This window comes from Condylura cristata, unplaced genomic scaffold (assembly GCF_000260355.1).
Source record: "Condylura cristata isolate star-nosed mole 26May11 unplaced genomic scaffold, ConCri1.0 scaffold00018, whole genome shotgun sequence".
Lineage (NCBI taxonomy): Eukaryota > Metazoa > Chordata > Mammalia > Eulipotyphla > Talpidae > Condylura > Condylura cristata.
Window position 1 is genome coordinate 21,144,614 of NW_004567119.1, and position 20,622 is coordinate 21,165,235.

At 52.3% G+C, this 20,622-nt stretch overlaps 2 protein-coding genes across 2 annotated transcripts in view; one reads left to right on the forward strand and one right to left on the reverse strand.

The window, feature by feature from the left end:
* Positions 1-734: 734 nt before the first annotated feature.
* On the reverse strand, positions 735-20,528 carry RHOBTB2 (Rho-related BTB domain containing 2). The gene is made up of 10 exons (XM_004685397.2): positions 19,988-20,528; positions 15,762-15,963; positions 15,032-15,135; positions 14,348-14,533; positions 12,759-13,768; positions 11,934-12,052; positions 9,797-9,947; positions 5,652-5,740; positions 4,783-4,888; positions 735-3,557 (listed from the first exon to the last, which is right to left on the reverse strand). Exons 2-10 carry the CDS (start codon positions 15,951-15,953, stop codon positions 3,340-3,342), a joined length of 2,175 nt encoding a protein of 724 aa, XP_004685454.1. The 5' UTR covers positions 15,954-15,963; positions 19,988-20,528; the 3' UTR covers positions 735-3,339.
* The window catches only part of PEBP4 (phosphatidylethanolamine-binding protein 4), a 222,571-nt gene continuing 220,388 nt past the window's right edge, over positions 18,440-20,622 (forward strand). Inside the window, exon 1 of the mRNA XM_012726905.1 lies at positions 18,440-18,488. Within this exon, the coding sequence (XP_012582359.1) occupies positions 18,462-18,488 (27 nt within the window). The 5' untranslated portion in view covers positions 18,440-18,461. The remainder of the gene's footprint in view (positions 18,489-20,622) is intronic.

The window sequence follows — 20,622 nt, forward strand, 5'->3', positions numbered from 1 at the left end:
TCAGTGGCTATTGTATGTTATGCCAATTCTGTGTCATTTTATGACAATTGAGCCTAAGATAACTGACATGTTAGAATTTTCTCTTACTTAAAATACTTCATCACAAATTCAATCCTTCCACCACATCTGTCTCCAGCTTGTACAGCTTCAATCCCAGTAGGGAGATGTCAGAGGGGTTAATTCTCAGGGTTTTTCTCACTTAAAGTTTTGTGTGTTGTCTTGTTCCAAGACGTGTGTGGTGGATCCAAAATAGAGTTGTGAGAACATTTTGACACATCCAGGGAATCGGTGTTCCAGAGTTCCGAAGTGGGGAACTCAACTTCCAGGGCTTTGACACTTACATCCCTCTCCCTCCAGAGGGCGCCACTGCTCCCGTTGCAGCAGGTCCTTCCCTGTGGGAGGCTCCTGGAGTCAGGTGGTGTTGGGAAACTGCAGATTCTGCTCACTCTCCCCTTTCTCTGGGCGCTTTCTTGAGGGTTTGTCAAAGTACCAACCCTGTCAGCATGTCAGGTTTGTGTGTTTGTTCACATGTCCATTGTGTCTTTTACCAGAGAGAAGCTTCATGACAGCATGAGAGTGTCCTCTCTACTGCTTTCTACCCAAATATCACACTTTTTAAGTTTTGTTTAATGGTTGGGTACCCTTCCAGCCTTCCCCCAAGGGACAATCCCTTCTTTGAAGTTTTTTTTTTTTTTTTATAAAATCAAACAAGACAGGCCATTAGGTACAAAATACTCATGTATTTATGAATTCATGACCAAATTAAATATGAAACCTTATATAAAAAGAGGTGTGGTGTTTTCCTCCCCCACCCCCTTTCCCCCTGCAGCAGCTTCTAAGGCCATGCACGGGACTCCCTCCCTCCATTCATGCTGGCCCTGCTTGGGTGTCCCTGCTCTGACTCTGCATCGCCAAGTACCAGGCTCCTGAGGACTGGAGCTGGCCCCTCCTGACCTCCCCCTGCAGCCTGAGGATGGGGCTGCTGCACAGCCTCTCCAGGTGGTCTCTGCAGGGCACCTGGGCCTGCTGAGTTCCTGCGTGGTGCAGACTGGCTCTGGCAAAGCCTTGGGGGGCAGGGCAGTGGGTCCCTGAGGGGTGAGCTGGCCCTGGGTGGTGGGGTACTTGTGGGAACACTCCCTGGCCATCTTCACTTTCTCTCACCACTGGCCTTTGTGCATCCTCATCAGTTGCCCAGATTCTTTGGCATGCAGAGTCAGGAATACCTCCCCCCCTCCCCTTGCTCTGGAGGGGGGTCTCCCTCTCACCTAGCATGCTTGGAAGCCCTGAGACTCAGGTGTGTCCCTCCTGTCACCTACCCAAGAGCAAGAGGGTAGAGCTGCACCCTGCTCCAATGCTACCTCCTCCTACCAGGCCCTTTAGCTCCTCAGCCTCCCCAAGGCCAAGGGCGGTGCTCAGCTGAAGGGAGGCGGCCAGCCAGCAGGGGACTGCACAAGCCCACCCAGCCCCTGCCCCACCCCCAGGGACTTGAGACAGGCAGTCATGCCTGGGATAAGTCTCAGCTCCTACAAGGGGGGTCTTGGCCACTCAACCTACTTGATCTCTGCCTCTCTCTCCTAGCTCACCTCTTGACTAACCTCAAATCTCTAGGTGGTAGCAGCACAAAATTGCTAGAAAGTTTCCCTTTGTTTTTGGATTTACACTAGCCCTGACTTAACGCCAGTTTGTGGTGGTGCAGCCCACCCCAGGGGCTTGGACCTAAAGCCACTCCCCCTTTCTTTAGTATCATTCTCTAGCTTGACACCTTATTGTCTCTCTGGCCCTACCTTCAACTGAGGGGCTCAGCCTTTAAATCTAAAAAGGGTGAGGGGTAGGCGGGGTGAAATGTGGATCAAGATTAGAAAAGGGGGAATGTCTGGCATGGCCCGGGCTTTCCCCAGGGGTAGCAGCTAGTCTTAATCTTCCACAATCATCCTCTTGGGATGGACCTTGGTTTTACTCTAATTCAATTCTCCCTTTTGCCCTCCTCCCCTTTTTTCCCAGACCAGCTAAGGAAGACCATGTCCTAAGAGCCTTCATTCAGGGACTCCTGGTCTCCAAACTGGGGCCCTTTTGCTGGCCTTTGACCTTTCACCCCACCTCCAATACCATGGCATCCTAGAGTCAGCCTCAGAAGGTGAAGGGGATCACTGATTCCCAACACTGGCTAACACAAGGGTCCCATGCTAGGTCTGAGTCCTGAGACACTCACCCCCACCCTTGCCCAGCCCCCCTGAAACTTCAACCCCAGCAGGCTGCAGGGGTGCAGCTGTGTGACCCTCAGAGTCAGCAGCATGGCAGGGCCTCAGCCACACAGGTGACAAGTTCTTTCCTGAAAGCCATCAGAGTCAATTCTATAACCTAGACCTTTATCTCATCATCACCGGAGCCCGTTCGGCTTTGTAAAAATGTAAGCTGTACATGATCTTTTTCTGTTTTTCTTCCTTTGAGGGGATAAGGGGCTAGGGTATTATGTGGGTGGTGATTTTGTTTGCTGTTGTTTGGGTTTTGTTTCTTGTTTTTGCTACTTTGCCTCACCCCATAAGAAGCCATGCTAACCAGAGGTGGGGAGGGGCCCCACAGAACCGGCTTGCTATACTCAGGTCCCCTCCCCCACCAGCTTCCTTGTCTCCCTCGACCCCACCCCAGCTGTTACTGTTGGGTCTCCTCTCCAAATCTGAGAGGTGAAGGACCAGGGAGGGAGCCTTCTCATTGCACCAAGAGCAACTGCTTCTCAGCCCATATTCTGAGCAGCCTGCCAGCCTTTGCCAGGCCTGGATGCATGTGGCCCTCTAGGGAGGCTGGCAGAGTGGAGGCCTTTTTACCTGTGGCCTCTGGCAGCTGTACCCCAGGATGCAGAAGCCTTGAGTTGGGCTCTAAAGGCTTTAATTTCTACCCTGGCTTCTCCAGTGAGGATTTAAGTAGGCTCCATGTGGGAACACCCACAAAACAAGTGCAACCCTTAAGTCTTTACATGACCAACAGAGGCAGGACCCTCAGAGACACACACAGCATGGTCTCATGGCCAGGAGGGGTTTCCCTTTGACTCTGGGGCTCACCAACCCAGAGATTAGGAACCAGACGTCTCAGCCCTTTCCTGCCCCGCCCCTAGCAACTTCTCCCGCCCTGCCTGGAACTGGAGACCTCTGCAGGGCATGCAGGGCATGCCTGCTCTGATAGACAAGGCCCAGCTCCCCGCTCCTGTCTGTGAGAACAGCTCTGCCCTCAGGGTCCTGGTAATGTGGGTCCCCTTGTCCCTGGAAGATGGGGGCGGGGGAAACGCAGAAGAGCAGAGGGTAAGTGGGGACAACAGCAGCTGGGTCAGAAGAGGGCGGCGGCATCTCAGACCACAGCTGAGGAGGAAGATGGGGATGACGAGGAGGCAGCGGAAGAGGATGGCGAGGCGGGACTGTTCCAGAACAGCCATCGCCGCTTGGGCTGCCGCTTCAGGTGGAGATAATCCTCCTTCTCCCGCTCCTTCCGTGCCCGCTGGTAGTGGTCTTCTTCCTTCAGGTACCAGACGGGTGGCCACCGGTGCTTCTCAAAATACTCCTGGTTTTCTGGAGCAGAGTGGCAGAGGGCATGTCAGAAGGGGCAGAAGGGCCAGAGGGGTGTGGTTTGTAGAGGGTGTCAGAGAGGCCCCCACCCCACTGACACAGCACCCACCGCGGACCTTCCATCCAGCAAGGGACAGCACCTGGGAAACCAGCCCCTGCCGTCACAGCGCTCCCCTCTAGCTGCAGAGCTCCCAAAAGTTACATGCCCAGGAAGTGGGGTTGACAGGGCTGGGGAAATGCTCTCCCAGTCATGCTGTTGTCCGAAGACACAAGGGAGATCTACCTGGGGCCTTCATATGTACTAGGGGAGGTGGGGGTGGGGGGACATTCTGAGACAAAGAACCAAAGAGGAAGGATGGACAAGTAAGGCTGTGGGCAGATGCTTAGAATGGCTGGGAGAAAGAGCAGAAGATTCTGGCAGAGCTGTGCTGAAGGGAGGGCTGCAGGAAGACAAGGGGTCAGTTAGCAGGATGGCTAGGCTGAGGGGTCTGGATTTATTCTGGAAAGCAGTGGGGGACATGGAAGGTTTGGGGTCCGAAGAGTGGCAGGATAGGAGCTATTCTTTTAGAAAGAAAATGCTAAAAGGGTTGTAGTAAGCATGACAGGAGAGAATGAGCTAGAAGACCTGGTAGGTGGGGTGACAACCTAAAAAGAGGAAGGGGGTCATGGCAGAATGGCGACCTCCAGAACATGTGACGGGAACTCAGAGAAGCCAGCAGCACTTCCCTCTGGAGCCCATGCCTTCCTGTTAGGCCCCAGGACCTGACATATATCAATCAAGCAGAGGGTATCACAGGAGACCTCCAAGGATAACCAAACATGAGTTGTCCAAACTGGGATGCGCGGCCAGTCCTAGGCTGGGAAATCAAGGTAGTGGATATGGACAGCATGAAAAACAATTTCGATATTTTTCTATACAAGTACTGGCTCACAATCTAACGTGTATTTCCTACTGTGCAGTCCTGCCCCAAAAAGTTCAAAAGATATCAGCTCTATCTAGTTTGCCCCCCTTTCTGGAACTGTGACAAACAGCAGCCCAGTGAGGTAGGGTGAGTCGCCCCCAGTCCCCAGCAACCCTGCCCCCTGGGCCAGGATGTGTCCTTGGGGCCCCCTCTGGATGCTCCTTCGCAGGTGCTTCCCAACCCCAAGATCAAGTTCCTGGATCACTGGCAGGCCCGGGGGAGGCTCCTTGGGAGTGAGGGAGGCGTGGCCTCTGCGGGATGCTCACCTGGGGACATGGCCTTCATGTCGCGGGGGAACTTGCGGCACACGTTGTTGTAGTTGGTGCAGATGTGGTGGAGACACCAGTCGGCCAGCTGGTATGCGCAGTGGAACTGGGGACAGACAGAAGGGAGTCTGTGAAGAGACCCTGGGGCGGGTGTGCCTCAGACTGACATCTACAATGGGCCTCAGGACCTTTGGGGTGGGAGAGCGAAGGCCTTGTGGTCGCAAAGGGCCCACCTCCTGAGGGCAGAATGTTGGCTTTGGCTTCTGGGACACCACCATCTCCTGACCTCTGTCCTGCACAGCCCCCCTCCCACACCCCCAAGTCCACACTCTTCCTTTTCCCCATTGGAAACTAAAGCTGTCTGCACTTAGGTGCTGAGGACTGGACTCAGGGAGCTGAATTTCCCAGGAGTGTCTATAAGCCTCAAATCTGCACGCTTTAACTTCGTAATTTAATCTTCTGTGGTAGGATTTCTGGCGCTGGGAAGGTTGGTGTGGGGGATTTTGCAAGTTTGTTTGGAAATAAGAGGTGGGCAGTTAATTCTAGGTCGAGCATCTCGATGTCCTTTAAATGACCTTAGCAGGCAGTCACCAGTCTGAACACGAGCCTGGGGCTCCCTCCAAGCCTGAAGTCTCAGTCCCTTCCTCCCACTGTCGCCTTTACCTCTTGGCTTGATGGGCCGGGGTGGGGTGGGAGGTGGGTGGTGTGCTCTGGCACGCATGATGACATGGGCTCTGCCCAGTCAGGGCCTAGGTCTGACGATGGGTTCCCTCCTGCCCACCACTGCCTGCTCCCCCTCGTTCACTGTGAGTGGGCAGACAGAACCCCATGCTGGGAATGCTGGAGGGATGCTCCCCCTCACCTCATACCTGAGCCAGTTCCAGGAACACAAGGACATCCCCATCAATGTCAACCATCATCTGGGTTGCTTCCATCAGCCCGGTCACTGTGTACTGCTCTGTGACACACACAGCCAGGAATCAACTCAAGAATCCCAGGAAACAAATATGCCCTCACCAAACCACCCTGGCGAGGGCTCGCTGCAGGGCAAAGAGCAATCAGGGCCAAGGGCAAGTCCCAGCGGACCAGGAGACTGAAGTTTCTCCAGTGGAGAAGCTGGGATTTGAGTCTGGTGCCTGAGACCACTCGGAAATCCTGACACAAAGGAGCTGGAATTTGAACAAGACTTTCCCAGGGGAGAAAGGGTGGGAGGGAAAGGCGATATGAGCATCACCTAAGAGGATTTTTCAAGTTACATATGTTCCCCCAATGACCTAATCTACAAAGGGTGAGAAGCCCCAGTAGAATCAACCCAGATACTACTGGGAAAAAGTATTAAAACTCAGGTGTGCTCAGAACAACAAAATAAAAAATATGGATTAAACCAAAATAAAAAATATGGATTGGGTAAATTTAACTTTTGCAACAAATCATGGGTTTTATGTTAAAATGTCTATATAGGCCCTCCCTGGTGGTGCAGCAGGTTAAAACGCAGCACTGAGAGGCTGAGGCCATTTCCGCATGAGTTCGATCCCCGCCTGCTCCGGAGGAGATCCATATGGCGCGGCAGACCTCTCCTGACCCGCCCCTGCTCCCCTCAGCAGTGTGCTTCATCGTTCTGCCTGTTCTGCTCCCCTCTCTGTCTCTGGTGAATCCTGTCATCCTTCACATCTCTGCCTGCACCCCAGTTCTGTATGAATAAATAAATCTTTAAAAAAAATGTCTATATAAAAGAACTCTCTTAGTCCTACATTTTAACCCATCAGAATAAACACATGAGGCATTTTATCTTTAAACTATATGTGTGTTTTTCTACTCGGTTCATGGAAAAGACCTAGAAGCAACAGCCAACTCAGAACATGAGCATCCCTCATACAGAGACTAGCCTTGGACACATTCCAACTATAAGAAACGAGGACTCTCAGAGAAATAGAGCAGAAGATACCCAAGATCCTTGTCAGTCCACACAGCCAGAAAGTTCGGCCTCTAGAGTCACGCACAGACACTTCTAAGTATTAACAGTGCAATACGCTCTCAGCGTCAACAGAATAACTGCAGTTAGTGGAGACCAAGCAGGTATGTTCAGATGGAATGGCTCACAATAGCACTTCATGAAAAAGAACATTTGGTCAGCTTCAAACGGTGACAGGAAACAAATTTAACTTGAAACTGGTGAATAAAAGGAAAGAATGACGGCCACCCTGACATTCCCACATGAACTGTACTCTGGATAATCTGTTGATGGGGGCAAGTTTCTCTCTTTTTAGATACAGAAAGGAACGACTGGGTTGAAATAGTACCATTCAGAACACCTAGCAAATTACTGAATCCAGCAATATCAGTGGCAACCAGCATCACAAAAAGAGACAAATACAGGCAATCTGTCCTCTTGATGAAAAGTAAAATCTATGAAGTGGATTCACCAATGGCCTCTCAACCAATGGCCTCTCAACCAATGGCCAGCTGACAAGAAATTGGGCGGTACAGAAACACAGTCGGCAAAAATCCAGGCTGTAGGAAACTGTACAGGACAAAAGATCAGTGGGGGGTCTCTTCCAACAAATAATTTACAAGGGAAACAAATTTCAATGACATGGTATAAGTGGCACATAAAAAATAAAATTATCCCGATAGTGTCCAGAGATGTACACTTGCATGATAAAACTATCAAAAAAAAGTAAAGGATCAAAAACAGTGGGGGGAGGGGAGTGCACTGGCCTATGGTTATGGCACACGGTGATATGGTGATGGGAAGCCCTCGGGGATTACAACTGAGATGGGAAAAGGCACAAAATGATGTAAAAATAAACTATTATATTATTAAAAAAAAAGAAAGAAAGAAAGAAAAGTAAGGGGGCGGGTCATAAAAATTACCCTAACGAAGAGTAATAGGCAGAGGGTTTCTTCTGGCACAGGGTGACTGGGAGGTACAGTGGAGGCTTCTTGTGTGGCCAGCCACGTTCTAGCTCCCATGGGTGTCACTGGGCTCAATAATGGCTCATGAAACTGAACGTGTTTCATGAATTTGTATTATACTTAACTAAAAAAGCTTTAAGTTTGAATTAATAATTGTATAGAGATCATATCTCACCCATCAACACATACTATTATTGTCACAACACATCATCAGCTATACTGCAGTCACTCAGCAATAGTCACTCAGCATCTCCTGGCCCTTAGCAAGGTGCACACAGTGCACTGCTGTCTGTCTGCCGGTGTGCACGGAGCCATCAAAGCCCTTCCCCAGGCCCTCCCAGGCAGCCGTGCAGTTTAGCTTCTTTAACGGTCTGGGCCTGCCTGTCTGATTTGTGATTGCCTGCCACGATGAAGCAAGTTTATGGAAATATCTTTCTATATTTTTTCCTTTGGGTCATTTCTTTGGAAATAGTCTTTCTAAAGTTCAATTCCTCAGTCCAAAATTTTGGACAGTTTTATGTGCTCTGGGGCGATGGCAGTACTTTTTTAAGGACGTTTGTAGGTGACATACTGGCTCTCTCTTGCTCCATGCCCTAAAGTCCCCTGTGCCCCAAGCCAGGGGTCCTTGACACCTCTCCAGGCTCAGCTTTTAATAGTCTGCTTCTGGGGGGCCCCTGGTGGGCAGGGGTTAAAGTCTCAACACTATCAGTCTATTGCCAGTCACTGTAGCATGATTTCGATCCCTGGCCAAGGAGCTGATCCACATGCCACAGTAGACCTCTCCTGATTCATCCACTGCTCCCCTCACCCTCTTAGCAGAGTATTTCAGTAGATCCACTGGTTCTGCTCCCCACTGTCTGGTGAATCTTTGCACCATCCCCCCAGTACCTCTAGCCTAACCCCAGTTCTTGTATGCATTAAAAAGTAAAAAATCATATGTGTGTGTGTGTGTGTATACATTGGCCCTCCCTGGTGGCATAACACGTTAAAGTGCAGCACTGCAAGCTAGCCACTGCCACTTCAGTGAGAGTTTGATCCCCAGCCCCGGAGGTGACCACATGGTGTGGCAGACCTCTCCTGACCCGCCCGCTGCTCCCCTCAGTAGTGTACAGAGTCAATCTGTCTGTTCTGCTCCCCACTCTGTCTCTGGTGAATCCTCTCAACGCCCCTGCACCTCTGGCCTGCACCCCAGTTCTGTATGCATAAATAAATAAAATATTATATATATATATATATATATATATACATACATATATTGCTTCTGATCATGACCTAGTCCCACCTTCCAACTCGTCATCATGGAACTGCTGTTCATGTATCTAAAGGCTGATTCTGATCATCTGCTCAGGGCCCCAGCAGCTGTGACTCAAGACCTGCCCTGAACCTCAACTCAGTATGTGATTGTTCTCAGCCCCTCCCTCAACCCCGCCCCTGGCTGGCCAATAACACTGACCAGTCTGGGTATTAATGCCAACCACACAAGTGCCAATTCGCACTTCAGCAGGAGCTTTCTGAAAGTCTTCCTGCCTCTGAACAACTCCAGGTCTCTTCTCCTGCCCCTTGACTGCCCCCTACTCGCTTGGTCTCCCCAGCAAGGGCTCAGATCTCAGTCTCTGCTCCTCAGATGCTCACACTCTTTTCAAGGATTATGAATGGAAGGTCCATGTTTGATTTTTATTTTAAAGCAAAGCAGGTAACATTGAAGGTAGAGCAGGAAAGAAAGGAAGAGGAAAGGAGGAGAAGAAAGGAGAGAAGAAAGGAGAGAAAGAAGAGAAGAACCAAAGGGTAGAAATATAACTGTGTTCTATTCTCTCCAGCCAATTAGACACTGTCACCTATAGGAAACCACTTCTCTGGGCTGAAACCGCCTTAGGAGAGCGCCCATGAGGTGCCCCCATGCAGCATCCGCTCACATTCTCTTCTTGGTGTCTGTGTCCTCACCCAAACCTCCGCACCATATTTCACTTTTTGTCAACTAATTCCCTTGGTGCTATAGCTGGTCCCTTAGGAGGAGAGAAGCAGAGAAGAAGATCTAATCCTGCCTGGGGGGTTCCCTGCCTTCTTCCCTAGGGAGGTCCCGGGCGCTCTGGTTAGTTACCTGTGAGGGCAACCAGGTGCGGCAGGCAGAGGCGGTTGGCCAAGATGATGAGCTTCATGTCATCCAGGTCGGGACTGGAGGTGAACATGCCCGTGTAGAGGTACTCCAGCACGGCTCTCATGCAGCTCTTGCTCGTGTAGGGAAACACCACCTGTGGGGGGGACCCCCTCAGTTTGGAGACACCCAAAGGCCCCAGCCTATGCAACGAGTCTCCCTCAGACACACAGCCCTTCTAGGGCAGCCCAAGCTACTGCAAAGACCCCAAAGGCCTGTCTCCTGGAGACACTAGCACCGAGCCCCGGCCTGCTGACAGCACCAGGAGGCAGAGCTCTGATACCTTTCACAAGGTTCTAGATTTGCAGTGGCGTCCTTCTGCAGCTACTCTGGCTTGGTGGATGCTTGAGGAGTTCTAATTGTCACCTAAACCTACACTCTGGTCCTCTGGGGCCCCCCAGCCCTGCAGGGAGCCCTGGAAGTGGGATCCAAGTCAAAGCAAACACTGGCTGGCTTTTCTCTGGTTGTTCAAGGTTGCTGCCTGGGGCCTCTGGGATCTCTTCAGAACAACGCTGCCACAAAAAACTGCTTTCTCATCAGGCAAATCTCTCCAGGTTGCGCAGAGAATCGCCTAGAGCTTTCAAGTTGGCTTCAAAGGTACTGAGAAGTGCCTAAGGCTGGCAGGCCCGTGGGGCTTCGGAGAATTCCTAGTCTCAGGCTTGGGATATCCAAATCTAACAGAGGCTTCAAGGATCAGAGCCTCGAATCTCACCCCCTCCGCTGAGCCTTCAATTAGGACTTCCCAGAAATCTTGGGAAATTCCAACTCTGTGTCACCAGAGTGCTGTGTTGCTTTTGGTCCAGTTCTCATTCAAGAGACAAGCAGTGAGGAGGCGGCAGAAGTGAAAGCTCTGGTCTCCTGGACTCGAAAGAAACCACAGATCAGCTCGGAAAACTGCCTGTGACGCTCAGAACTTGAAGCATCTGCATCAAGTAGAGCCTTGTGAACTGCAAGGCTGAGCGCTGAATACCCATGTTAGTTTGCAGCAGACAGGGCACACCCAGGGCCAAGCCTCGGTTGCTCTGATGCGGTGGAAGAATAGGAAAGAGAGGAGACTTAAGGAGTATTCACCAGGGCGTGGTGATAGATGCCTTCTGAATCAGGTTCGGCACCTGAGAAGTGAGCCTCACTGACTAGAACAGAAGGTGACTGTATGCAGCCTTTGTGTTTACCCTGTGCACTCCGAAACCCTATAGAACTGCCCCTCTCAGGCCCAGCTCATTCCCAGAGACAGGGAAGGAGTCACCTGCAAGCACACCTTCCCTCTGCAAACTGTTCAATAAAGAGTCCACACCCCTCAGCCATCTTCTTTATCAGATATCAAGGTTTCCATCCACTGGTCTTATCACAGAACAAGGTTCCAAACAACTACAGACATCCGTATACCCTGGAGTCTGCTGAAATTATTGAAGCCGGTCAATTCGAAAGCTGCTGGGTAAGAGCACTTAATACTCTCCACCCCAGTAAAGGTCTCCGCTCCAGTAAATGACAGTTAAGGTTCTTGTCCCCTCTGCCTCCTAACCGACACTTGGAGCTTCCCTGTGGACCCCCTCCATGCCACACCTGGGCCTCCCCAATTGAGATCTGGGCTATAATAATGCATTTTTTTAATGGCTCTTTTCTCTTGATCTCTTGGCTTTGCCATACCTCTATATTAATAAATCCTTTTATTAATAAAACAGTGATGGGTTCTTTTTGGGACACATTGAATTTTTTCCAGTTACCTCCTATGTGTTAGGGAGAAAGTAAGATACAGTGTAAGGATCTGGGGAAATAGAAGTGGTGAGTTCAAGTCCTAACCCTTTGCTACTTAGGCAAGTTTGGGGACGTCATTTAAATTCTCTACATAGCTTGCAAGACCTGAGAGAAAAGGCACTGAAAACCATATTGCTAAGCTGTTACTAAAACTCCCTGTCCACGTAGACTGGAAAATCCTTGGCTGTGGAAAACACCTCATCAGTTCCTCTTGGGCCCACCACTCTGCTAGCCCAGTCAATACAAAAGAGAGTATCATTAAGGGACAGGTCTCAGATGCAAAGGGTGTACGTCCCTCTTTTCCACCTTATCCCCACCAAGGTCTTACCTCCCTGGTGGAACTCTCCACAAACGGCCCCCCAAACATGGCAGCCATCCAGTCGCAGCTGGAAATCAATAGGGGCTTGTGGGCACTGATGGTGCCATCATCCAGGATGAAGGTCACATCTGTCCAGGAGAAGAAGCATCACATGAGGATGTGGTGAAAGAATGTGGGACTATGACAGGTTTCATGGATTCCACCCACACTCCAGATACTGGAGCTACTAATCCCATCAATACCAAGGAGAAGCACGCTGGGACGTGAGGGTGGAGCTGAGCAGCCAGGTTGGGATAAAGCTGGACATGGGGGCTCTGGGGGGGTCTCTTGGCCTGGGGGTTCGCAGCTGATCATTTTGGCTCTCGATCAGTTTTCAGCGTGGCGGAGTCCAAGTCAGCAGAACTCGTAGAACATTCTAGCTTAACTTGTATTTCTCTCTCTCTTTCCCTGGGTTCTTCCTTTACCTTTCTCCTTCTAAATAAATCCACTATTGAACCTTTTTGAGTGTGTACATAATACGACTGAATTGTAAGCGCGTGGGTGAAGGCCCATAGACAGGCAACCCAATTCACATTGGGGTGCCCTGTAACAGGACCACCAACCCCAAGGGGAGAGCCCGCTCCCAGGTATCCTGCCTCCTTCTGAAGCCACAGTCTGAGCCGTGCTAAACTGGGCTCACGGCAGGAGAGATGACGCTCCAGCAGTTGAGGGGTCCGCACCTCCGGGACATGGGGTCCTGAGACAATGCTAGTCGGGTCAACCCAGCGCCTCCGGAGTGCTGCGGGTAGGACGCTCCCCTGTCTTCAGGCTGTCAGTCTCTAAGTGGATGCCTACCTGAGAAGGTGCCTTTTGCCAAGCACTCCTTGACCCGATTGGTCCGGCGGACGTGGAAGGCCTTGGTGATCTCCTGGTTCATGAAGGCCTCGTTGTTGAGGATGTTGGCCACCATCATGCGCAAGTCAAAGACCTCTAGCAGCTCAGCGATGTGTGCTATGTGCATGAGATCCCGCTCCTTCTCGTCCAGCTCCCCCGTGTACAGGTACTTGAGCACAGCGCGGAAGGGCCCCGGCTGGATGGAGTTGTCCATTTTTACCACTACCATCAGCCGGGATTTGTAGGTCAGCGGATCTTCCGCCATCTCTTCCTGGATGCTCACAAAAGCTCGGCTCCAGGAAGACAGCACTCGCCCCCTCCCGGGCAGGTACCCTGTTCCGTTGCCCCGCAAGATCCCGTCACTGGTTGAGGCCCGGAGCCCTGCAGGCCCGGAGCTCCCGCCCTCCTCCACGCTCTCGCACACATCAAAGCTGGCCGCGCGAAGCAGGAAGTCCCGTCCGTGGTGGTGGTGGTGGTGGTGATCAGGGTGACCCCGGTGGTCCTCCGGGTGGGGGCCCCCTGACCCTGAGGGGCCCCCCAGCTCCCCCTCGCTCAGGTCCATGAGGAACAGGTCGTAGAACTTGGAGGAGGAGGTGGAGAGGTAGATCTTGTGGGCAAAGATGCGCACCCGCTCCTGCAGCACCAGGATGACATCCGCACACAGCGGGTCCTCCAGGAGGTGGGCGGGGCACTCCTCGCTGCTGGAGGGCGGGTCGGGCACCACGATGATCGGGGGCGGTGGCTTGGGGGGCAGGAAGGGTGCCTGCAACAGAGGCCGCTGCACATTTCGGAGGTGGGATTTCCAGAACTGCAGGTGCCGGCGAGAGATGAGTGCCGCGCGGATGGCGTTGTCAAAGACGTCCTTGATGCCAAACTGGGCCACCACGCTGGTCTCGTAGTAGGGAATGCCCAGCTCCTTGGCCACCTCCCGACCCTTCTCTGGGGGAAGGATCTCATTGGGCTTGATAGGCCTGCGGGTCAAGAAAGGCAATCGAACTTGTATTGGGGCTGGAGGGCAGGAGTCTGGGACAGCCAGGGCCCAGGCCTGCCTGTCGAGAGATGGCAGGATGTACGTACACCTGGCCCCCTCCTGCCCAGCTCATTTGCACTGAATCTCTGCTCTTTCTCCTCTGTCTGACCAAACCCTAGCAGTTCTTTAAGGCTCGCCTCCCATGCCCTCTTCTTCCAGGAAGCCTTCTGTATCAATGCCAAGCCCTGCTCAAAGCAGTGGTAGCACCTAAATAGCTCCCTGGCAATTAGCACATAAGGGTCCATGTTGGTCTTTATCTTATTGACATATTTAGTTCATGTCCCAGCAAGACTATAATCCCTTTCACAGAAAGACAACTTCTTCTCTCTTTCTAGTCCAGTATTGCCCACACAGGGCATGATAGATGAATGAGTGAATGAATGAGTGAACATAGCTTGTTTCAAATGAAGTAAGAGATGCAAGAATGAGTAGGGTCCCTCAGGGCTGAGCAGGGCACAGTGGAGACACCCCCCGCCCCCTCCAGCCTTCCTCCTTTCCCTGGTAGCAACAGCGCCACTACCTGGCCAAGGGTCGCCTAGCCCTATTGACAGCCTCCAGGTCAGCGTAGCGGAGGTCCAGCTGGCAGCCCACCAAGATGACAGGTGCTCGAGGGCAGAAGTGCTTGATCTCTGGGTACCACATGGTCTTGACATGGTGGAGGGAATTGGGGTTGGCAATGGAGAAGCACAGAACCACCACATCAGATCTGGGGGGTAGGAGAGTAAGGTTATGGACAGAGAAAGCTAGCAATAAGTTACCTGCCTGGGAAACAGGAAGAGTAGCCAGCCTGCCCCCTCCCGGGGCTGCACCCCACATCTGTCATGTGCTCACATGATCTGATACGAAATGTATTAATAATAGCACCTCTCATTTATGTACCTCTCATTTAGCATTTTAGAGCTTTCAGAGACTCTTGTTTTGACCTCGTGGCTATCTTGTGCATTAGAAATTACCATTTTTATCATTTCAGAACAGTTAATTGCCCAGAGTGACAGAGCTAGGAGGGAACAGGGCTGGGTTCTAATCAGTCTTGTGGCTCCAAAGCCCAACTCCTTCCACTTCCCAGGGCTGCCTCCTCTGTGGGGGTTGTTTTCTTTACTTCTTCCTCCCAATTTAAACTTTACAGAGTTGCACTGTTCCTTGGGAAATCGGGGGCGATACCCACCCACGTGGCACCCTACATGGAGTCGGAAGCATCCCTTACCTCCCATAAGCAAAACGACGGTCTTTGTGGTGGTCTCCAAAGGTGTCCCAGAGGCGGAGAGAAACGCTAACATCGTCTACCACATCTCGGGAACGTTCCAGCACCTGTGGGAGAAAAGGGGGGTAAGATGGAAATCCGGGCAACCGTACTTGGGGCCCCAGCATCAGTTCAGGCGGGTGCCAGTTTATCCAAGGGTCCTGGCAGCTTTGGGATTGGAAGGGCAAATCTAGTACCTCCCACTAGTGTCCTGCGTAACACTTCTATGCATGTGCAACCTCTGAAGTTGCCCTCAATAGCAAGGGTGGCCTCCAAGTTGGTCAGAAGCACAGAGACCCTAATATGGCAGTGGACAGGATTTTCAGCAGTCGGTGTGTTTATGAGCCCCTGATCTTTTTGCCATTAGCCCACGGATTCTTTCCTCCTCTCAGCTCTCCAAAGTCCCCCTCTCCTGTGCTCCCCATTACTGGGGATATGATTACTCAGATGCTGTACAAAGCTGGAGTCTAGTACCAGCTCAGCCATGCACAATGCAAATAGTCCAAGCTCCTGCCCCTTAGGTGGGGCTCACCTCAGGCCCCTCTCCAGAACCTCTTTCCTCTTCAGGAGCCCTCACCCCACCCCTAGAGCTTCCATGAGCTCAGCACAGGCCATGTCTGGGACATGGGGCTAGGGCTTAGGAAAGAGCCCCACTGCATAGCCAGGGCCCCCACCAAGTGGCTTGCAGCCTTACCTCCTGGCATACCCGATACTGGTCGATGGCCCAAACCGTGGGCACATGGGTGGCGAGCAGCTGGTACTGGGTGAGGGTGGCATTACAGGCCCGGGCACAGATGAGCCTGGTCTTGCCCACAGCGTTGTCCCCCACCACAACGCACTTGATGGTCTCTACGTTTGGCCTTTCATAATCCATGTCAGAATCCATTAATTGGGACCTGAGGGAGAGGAGAGAAGCGGTCAAGACAGCTTCCTGAGTGCCAGGGCCTGCAGCTCTCCTCAGCCCGGTCCTCTCTCTTCAAACATCTGAGCAGAGAGGAGAAAGGCGTGGGCAACTCCCTGTGCAACAGCTCTGGAGGGGCCCAAGGAGATGAGAGTCCACTCAGGCTGGGAGGAGCTGTTTCACTGTGTGCAGCCCTTGTCCCACTCCTGCTGTGACCATCTTCCAACTGGGTCTTAGGACTGGAGAGGCCTTTGAGAGAGCCCAAAGCCTGCCCAGGGCCTGTCCCCACTCTCCCAGCAAGAGAGAAGAGTCTGCCTGGGAAGCTCATTCATGATCTGCTCTCCTCCTTCTCCTCCCACAGCAGGGCTGTGGCAGCACAACAAACAGCTGAGAGAAGCAGTCAGGGCCAGGCCCCACCCCTTCCCAGCATGCCTGAGGCAGGGTCACTTTAAAATTTAATGGACTTGTCAGAGCTAAGTGTAGTTCTCCTGGCTTCCACCTTTCCTCTCGCCCTCAGAAGGCCTGCCCATGGCTAGCCTTCAGCCCCACTCCAGGCCCCTTTAGAAAGGTGCCAGTCTTTCCTTCTAGTTTCTGAGCTAGGAAGGCTTCTGGATGCACCTGAACAGCCCACTGGCCACCCCTCCCCTAGGTCTGCCATGTTGCTTGTGTGACCCACCCAGTTTTGAGATGGGAGTGGGGGAACCTCAGGCCTGTGACAATGTAGTCTATGGCCAGGGCCTTCCTATCCCCTACCCAGGGCTGCCTGCCATGTATTTGCATCCAGCCTCAGGAAGAGCAAGTGAAGTCTCCCTCTGCACTTCCCTCTCCCATGGAAGGGGAGTCTCAATCTGGAAGCCTTCAGACACCTGGCAACTCTTTTGAGGAATGGTGGCTAAACAGGTGCACAAGTAATGGGTTCACTGGGGGAAGGAGAGGGCCAGAAGTTTAGACCTGAATTTCTGGGCAAGGGCAAGCCTCAGTTTCTTTTGGTGTTGGGTCAAAAGAAAGCAGCTTATCCACCCACAAAGAGAGATGGCTCAAATGAACAAACAGAAGGCCCAGCTATTGTCAAAATATCACGTCAGCTTAAAAAGCTGTCACCAGGAGGGGGCCTCAGCTTGAGGGGGCTTTTTCTGGCAGCCTCCCAGCTGGTATGACCCTGCCTGGGGGTCATATGTGAGGTGGGAAGGAAGGACCGAGGTTGGAGTTGTTAGGAAGCCTGGCTTTGCCCAGTTCATTGGGCTGCCCAGCTTCTTCCCCTGCTGCCAACCCCATCACTCACAACCCCGGTGTGCATAAGGTCAGTAGGAACTGAAGCAGCCTGGAGGAATTTTTCCTAGGCCCAGGGAGGTTATGTCCAGAGGAGTCCTGGAGGCTGCCCAGGTACCCCTCACTGCTCAGCCATCCAGCCCAAGAGCCAAGCCACCAGCAGCAACTGAGAAGCTCCATCCCTGCCGGGCTGTAACTGGATGCCAGCATGCAGGAATGCAGAGCTGAAATACCCAAGTAACGATGGCAACTGGGATTGCGTGAGTGGATGAATCTCAGCAACCTAAGCAAAAAGTGCAGCAAGGACTTTTCAATGAGACAAGTGCCTCCTCCTTCTTGGAATTTTACAGGATTTGAACCCTAAACAACAGGGGGTCTCCACACAGGTCCCTCCCCTGTCTCCAGGGCAATTGCCTGAATCATTTGTTTTCCTCATGGCCCCCCTCCTGGCCCTCCCCAGCAGGCAACGGTTATTCTAACCACCATCTTGCCTTCTCCCTGCTGGCTCTCCAGCGCTAACAACTGGGAACCCCATTTTCACAGTTCCTGGTCTCAAGTCAGGATGTGCTGGAGAAATCACCCAGGTTGTGCTTTCTATTTCATCAACTGAAAAACAAAAGAGAATCCCAAATACCAATATATATAGCTGCAGGAGAAAGATAAAAACCCACTAGCCAATAGAACTTTCTTAAATATAGATTCCAGCAGCATGTAGGTGTGTAAGCAGGTGTGTATCGTGGGGGGTAGTGGGGGGAGGTTTGGAGGAGGGGTATCAGTTCTTAAATCAGGAGGAGGTTGATGAGGATACCAGCTCACCAGCAGTGCCGGTCCAAGATCAGTGACTTTGTGATGAAAACATTCATGCATACCTTATGCACCTCGGGGGTTAAGTAGGGGACAGCCAACCACACGGAGGAGAGCAACAAGCATTCTGCTGTGAGTTTAGACTCCAGACTGTCGGGAGAGCCGCTCAGGCTGAACAGCCCACTCTCCCTTTTCCATTCTCCAGCTGTCTCTGTAGCTTTCCCCTGCATGACCCCAGACTTCCTCCCTATTTTCATCATTCCCACCCACTTCGCCCCTGCCCCAACTGCCTGACTGGCAAACTTCATTGCTATCTCTGGACAAGGGCGACTAATCACTTCACCTCTCTGAGCATCAGTCTGCCTTCTGGAAAATGGGTATGAGAGCTTTGGAAAAAATCTCCTGAATCTTGATGAATTCATGCCAAGACAGCCTGGGCAGAAAGAGGTATTTGCTTTCTTATGTAATATGGTATTATATAATGCTAGATTACATATCTATATGTAATTATAGCTCCCTTTAAGATACAGAGTGGCCCAGTTAAGCCAGCAGAACTCTTTCTTAGTCTAATCAGGCCTATCTTAAACAAGGATCCTGTAGTAGAGATAGCGAGCCAATGCTAACAGCAATGTCATTTCTGCTCAAGAATATTGCCATATTACTGTATCTTTGCTGGTACATGATGATACAACCACTCAATGAGCTTCTCAACTTCCCCTTTCCTTCTGGCAGTCTCTTCCTCAATGACTAGACTTTTCTGCACAATTGCCTCATCTCCAAGCCTTCCAAGTGTCCTGACTAACCTCCATAAACTGTGGATGCTTTGCCACCCTGCCCTGAGTATCACAGCCCCCATTCACCCCTCTCCCTCCAGGACACCATAATCACCTAGGATCCCTGTTCCCCTCCCCCAGAACAGCCTCCTACCCACTTCTCTCTCAGCTTTTTGTACTCAGGCCAGGCCAAATCCCAGGTGTGCTCAGATTGGCTTACAGCCCTTACCATCTCCCTGTCCCACCTCCACACCCCTACACACGCTCTTCGTGAGCCCAGAAAAGCCCCCCTTTCCCTCCCACAGCTAATAGGAGGCTTGTTCTTCTGCGGCTGCCCTAGTCTGGTTGTCAAGGAAACCACAGAATCTCCCTGGGAGCCTGGCTTGTCTCCTAGCAACCAATATCCCACATTCTGCATCTTACAAAATGTGAAAGGGAGGAATATCCTGAAAATGAAGGTAAAAATCAAGAAGGATGGATAGGAAGGGAGAACAGGGAAGAGAAGAGCAGAGGTGTGGTGTTGGGGGAGGGCGGGTGGCCTCCAAATTAAAGGAAGCTCGCACTGGGGTCACTGATACTGGAATATGGCAGAAGGCTGAGAGGTGAATCCTCCAGCGCAGACCCAATGGGCAGCAAGGCCCAAAGGAACCTTGAACGGTCACATTACCAAACAATGCACACCCAAACACACAATAAACCTTCTCAAGCCTAGGTGCGCAAATAGCAACAATCAACACTAAGGATTTCTCCAGTAGTTCCCCAAAACTCAGATGCACAGACTACACTAGAGTTGTGTTGGTAGAAACATTTAGAGAAAGGCAAGCAAAACACTCAAATTCCACTGGTTTTGAACGGAAACACTAGCACCGCTCTGGACCGTTCCCCTTGACACGCTGCTCTGCACACACACACACACACACACACACATTTAAAAAAATGTTAACGGGGAAGGCCACGACCCACTAAGGCAATCAAGTCACCCTTCTCTCCCTAGAAAAGCCCTGAAAGAGTTAGTCCTCTCCCCCCTGACCCCCTCGCAGCCAAAGCTAAGCCACAGGAAGAGCGGGATCCCGGGAGTCGTCCCGAGCCGCACAGACAGGGCCAGGAGGGCAAAGCAAAGCGTTTCAAGGCTGCTTGCAATCCGGACATAATAGAAATTAATCATTTACTTACACCACTACATGTGACGGGGTAATTTCTAGTGTAAGGAACACATCTCTTCCTGCTAAGCACGCTCATTTTAGTGAAATGTCTGGGGTCACTCCACGCATGCAAGTTAGACCGATGCCACCGCCGCCGCCGCCGCCGCTGCTGCTACAGGCTCCGGGCCCGGGTCGCGTTAGATCAGAAACTCTGACAGAGCAGCCCAGGCCGGACGGCGGGCCGGGAGCGGCCGCGCGCGCGGCACTGCAGCCACTGCCTCTTCCGGATCAGCATCTCCCCGCGCCCCGGGCGCCCAATGTCATGGAGCGCCCGACCTCGGGCGGCTGGGCCGCGCCGCCGCCGCGGGTCCTCTGGCTGCGGAGCTGGAGGCGGCGCGCAGGAGTGGAAGAGAGGGGCGAGCCCGCCGCCGCTACGCGCCTGGCCCGCTCCGAAGGCGCGGCCGCGGAGACGCTGAGCGCTGCAGTCCCGGGGACCGCTCGCGACCTCCTTTTTTCATTCACAAAAAAAGGAAGGGGGAAAAAAAAAGAAAGAAAGGGAGGAAAACGGGGGGTGGGAATTGCACCGGGGACGGCGGCCGAGGCAGGCCCCGCCCACCCCGGCGCGCGGTTGGTGGACAGGGGCAAGGGGGAGGAGAAGGGGCGGGG

Coding starts and splice junctions, on each gene's coding strand:
- RHOBTB2 (XM_004685397.2), bottom strand. CDS start 15,953: ATGGATTCTGACATGGATTATGAAAGGCCAAACGTAGAGACCATCAAG. Junction 13,769..14,347: donor GCTAGGCGACCCTTGGCCAG/GTAGTGGCGCTG, acceptor CTTGACCCGCAG/GCCTATCAAGCCCAATGAGA. Junction 9,948..11,933: donor TGGAGAGTTCCACCAGGGAG/GTAAGACCTTGG, acceptor TCCCCCCCACAG/GTGGTGTTTCCCTACACGAG.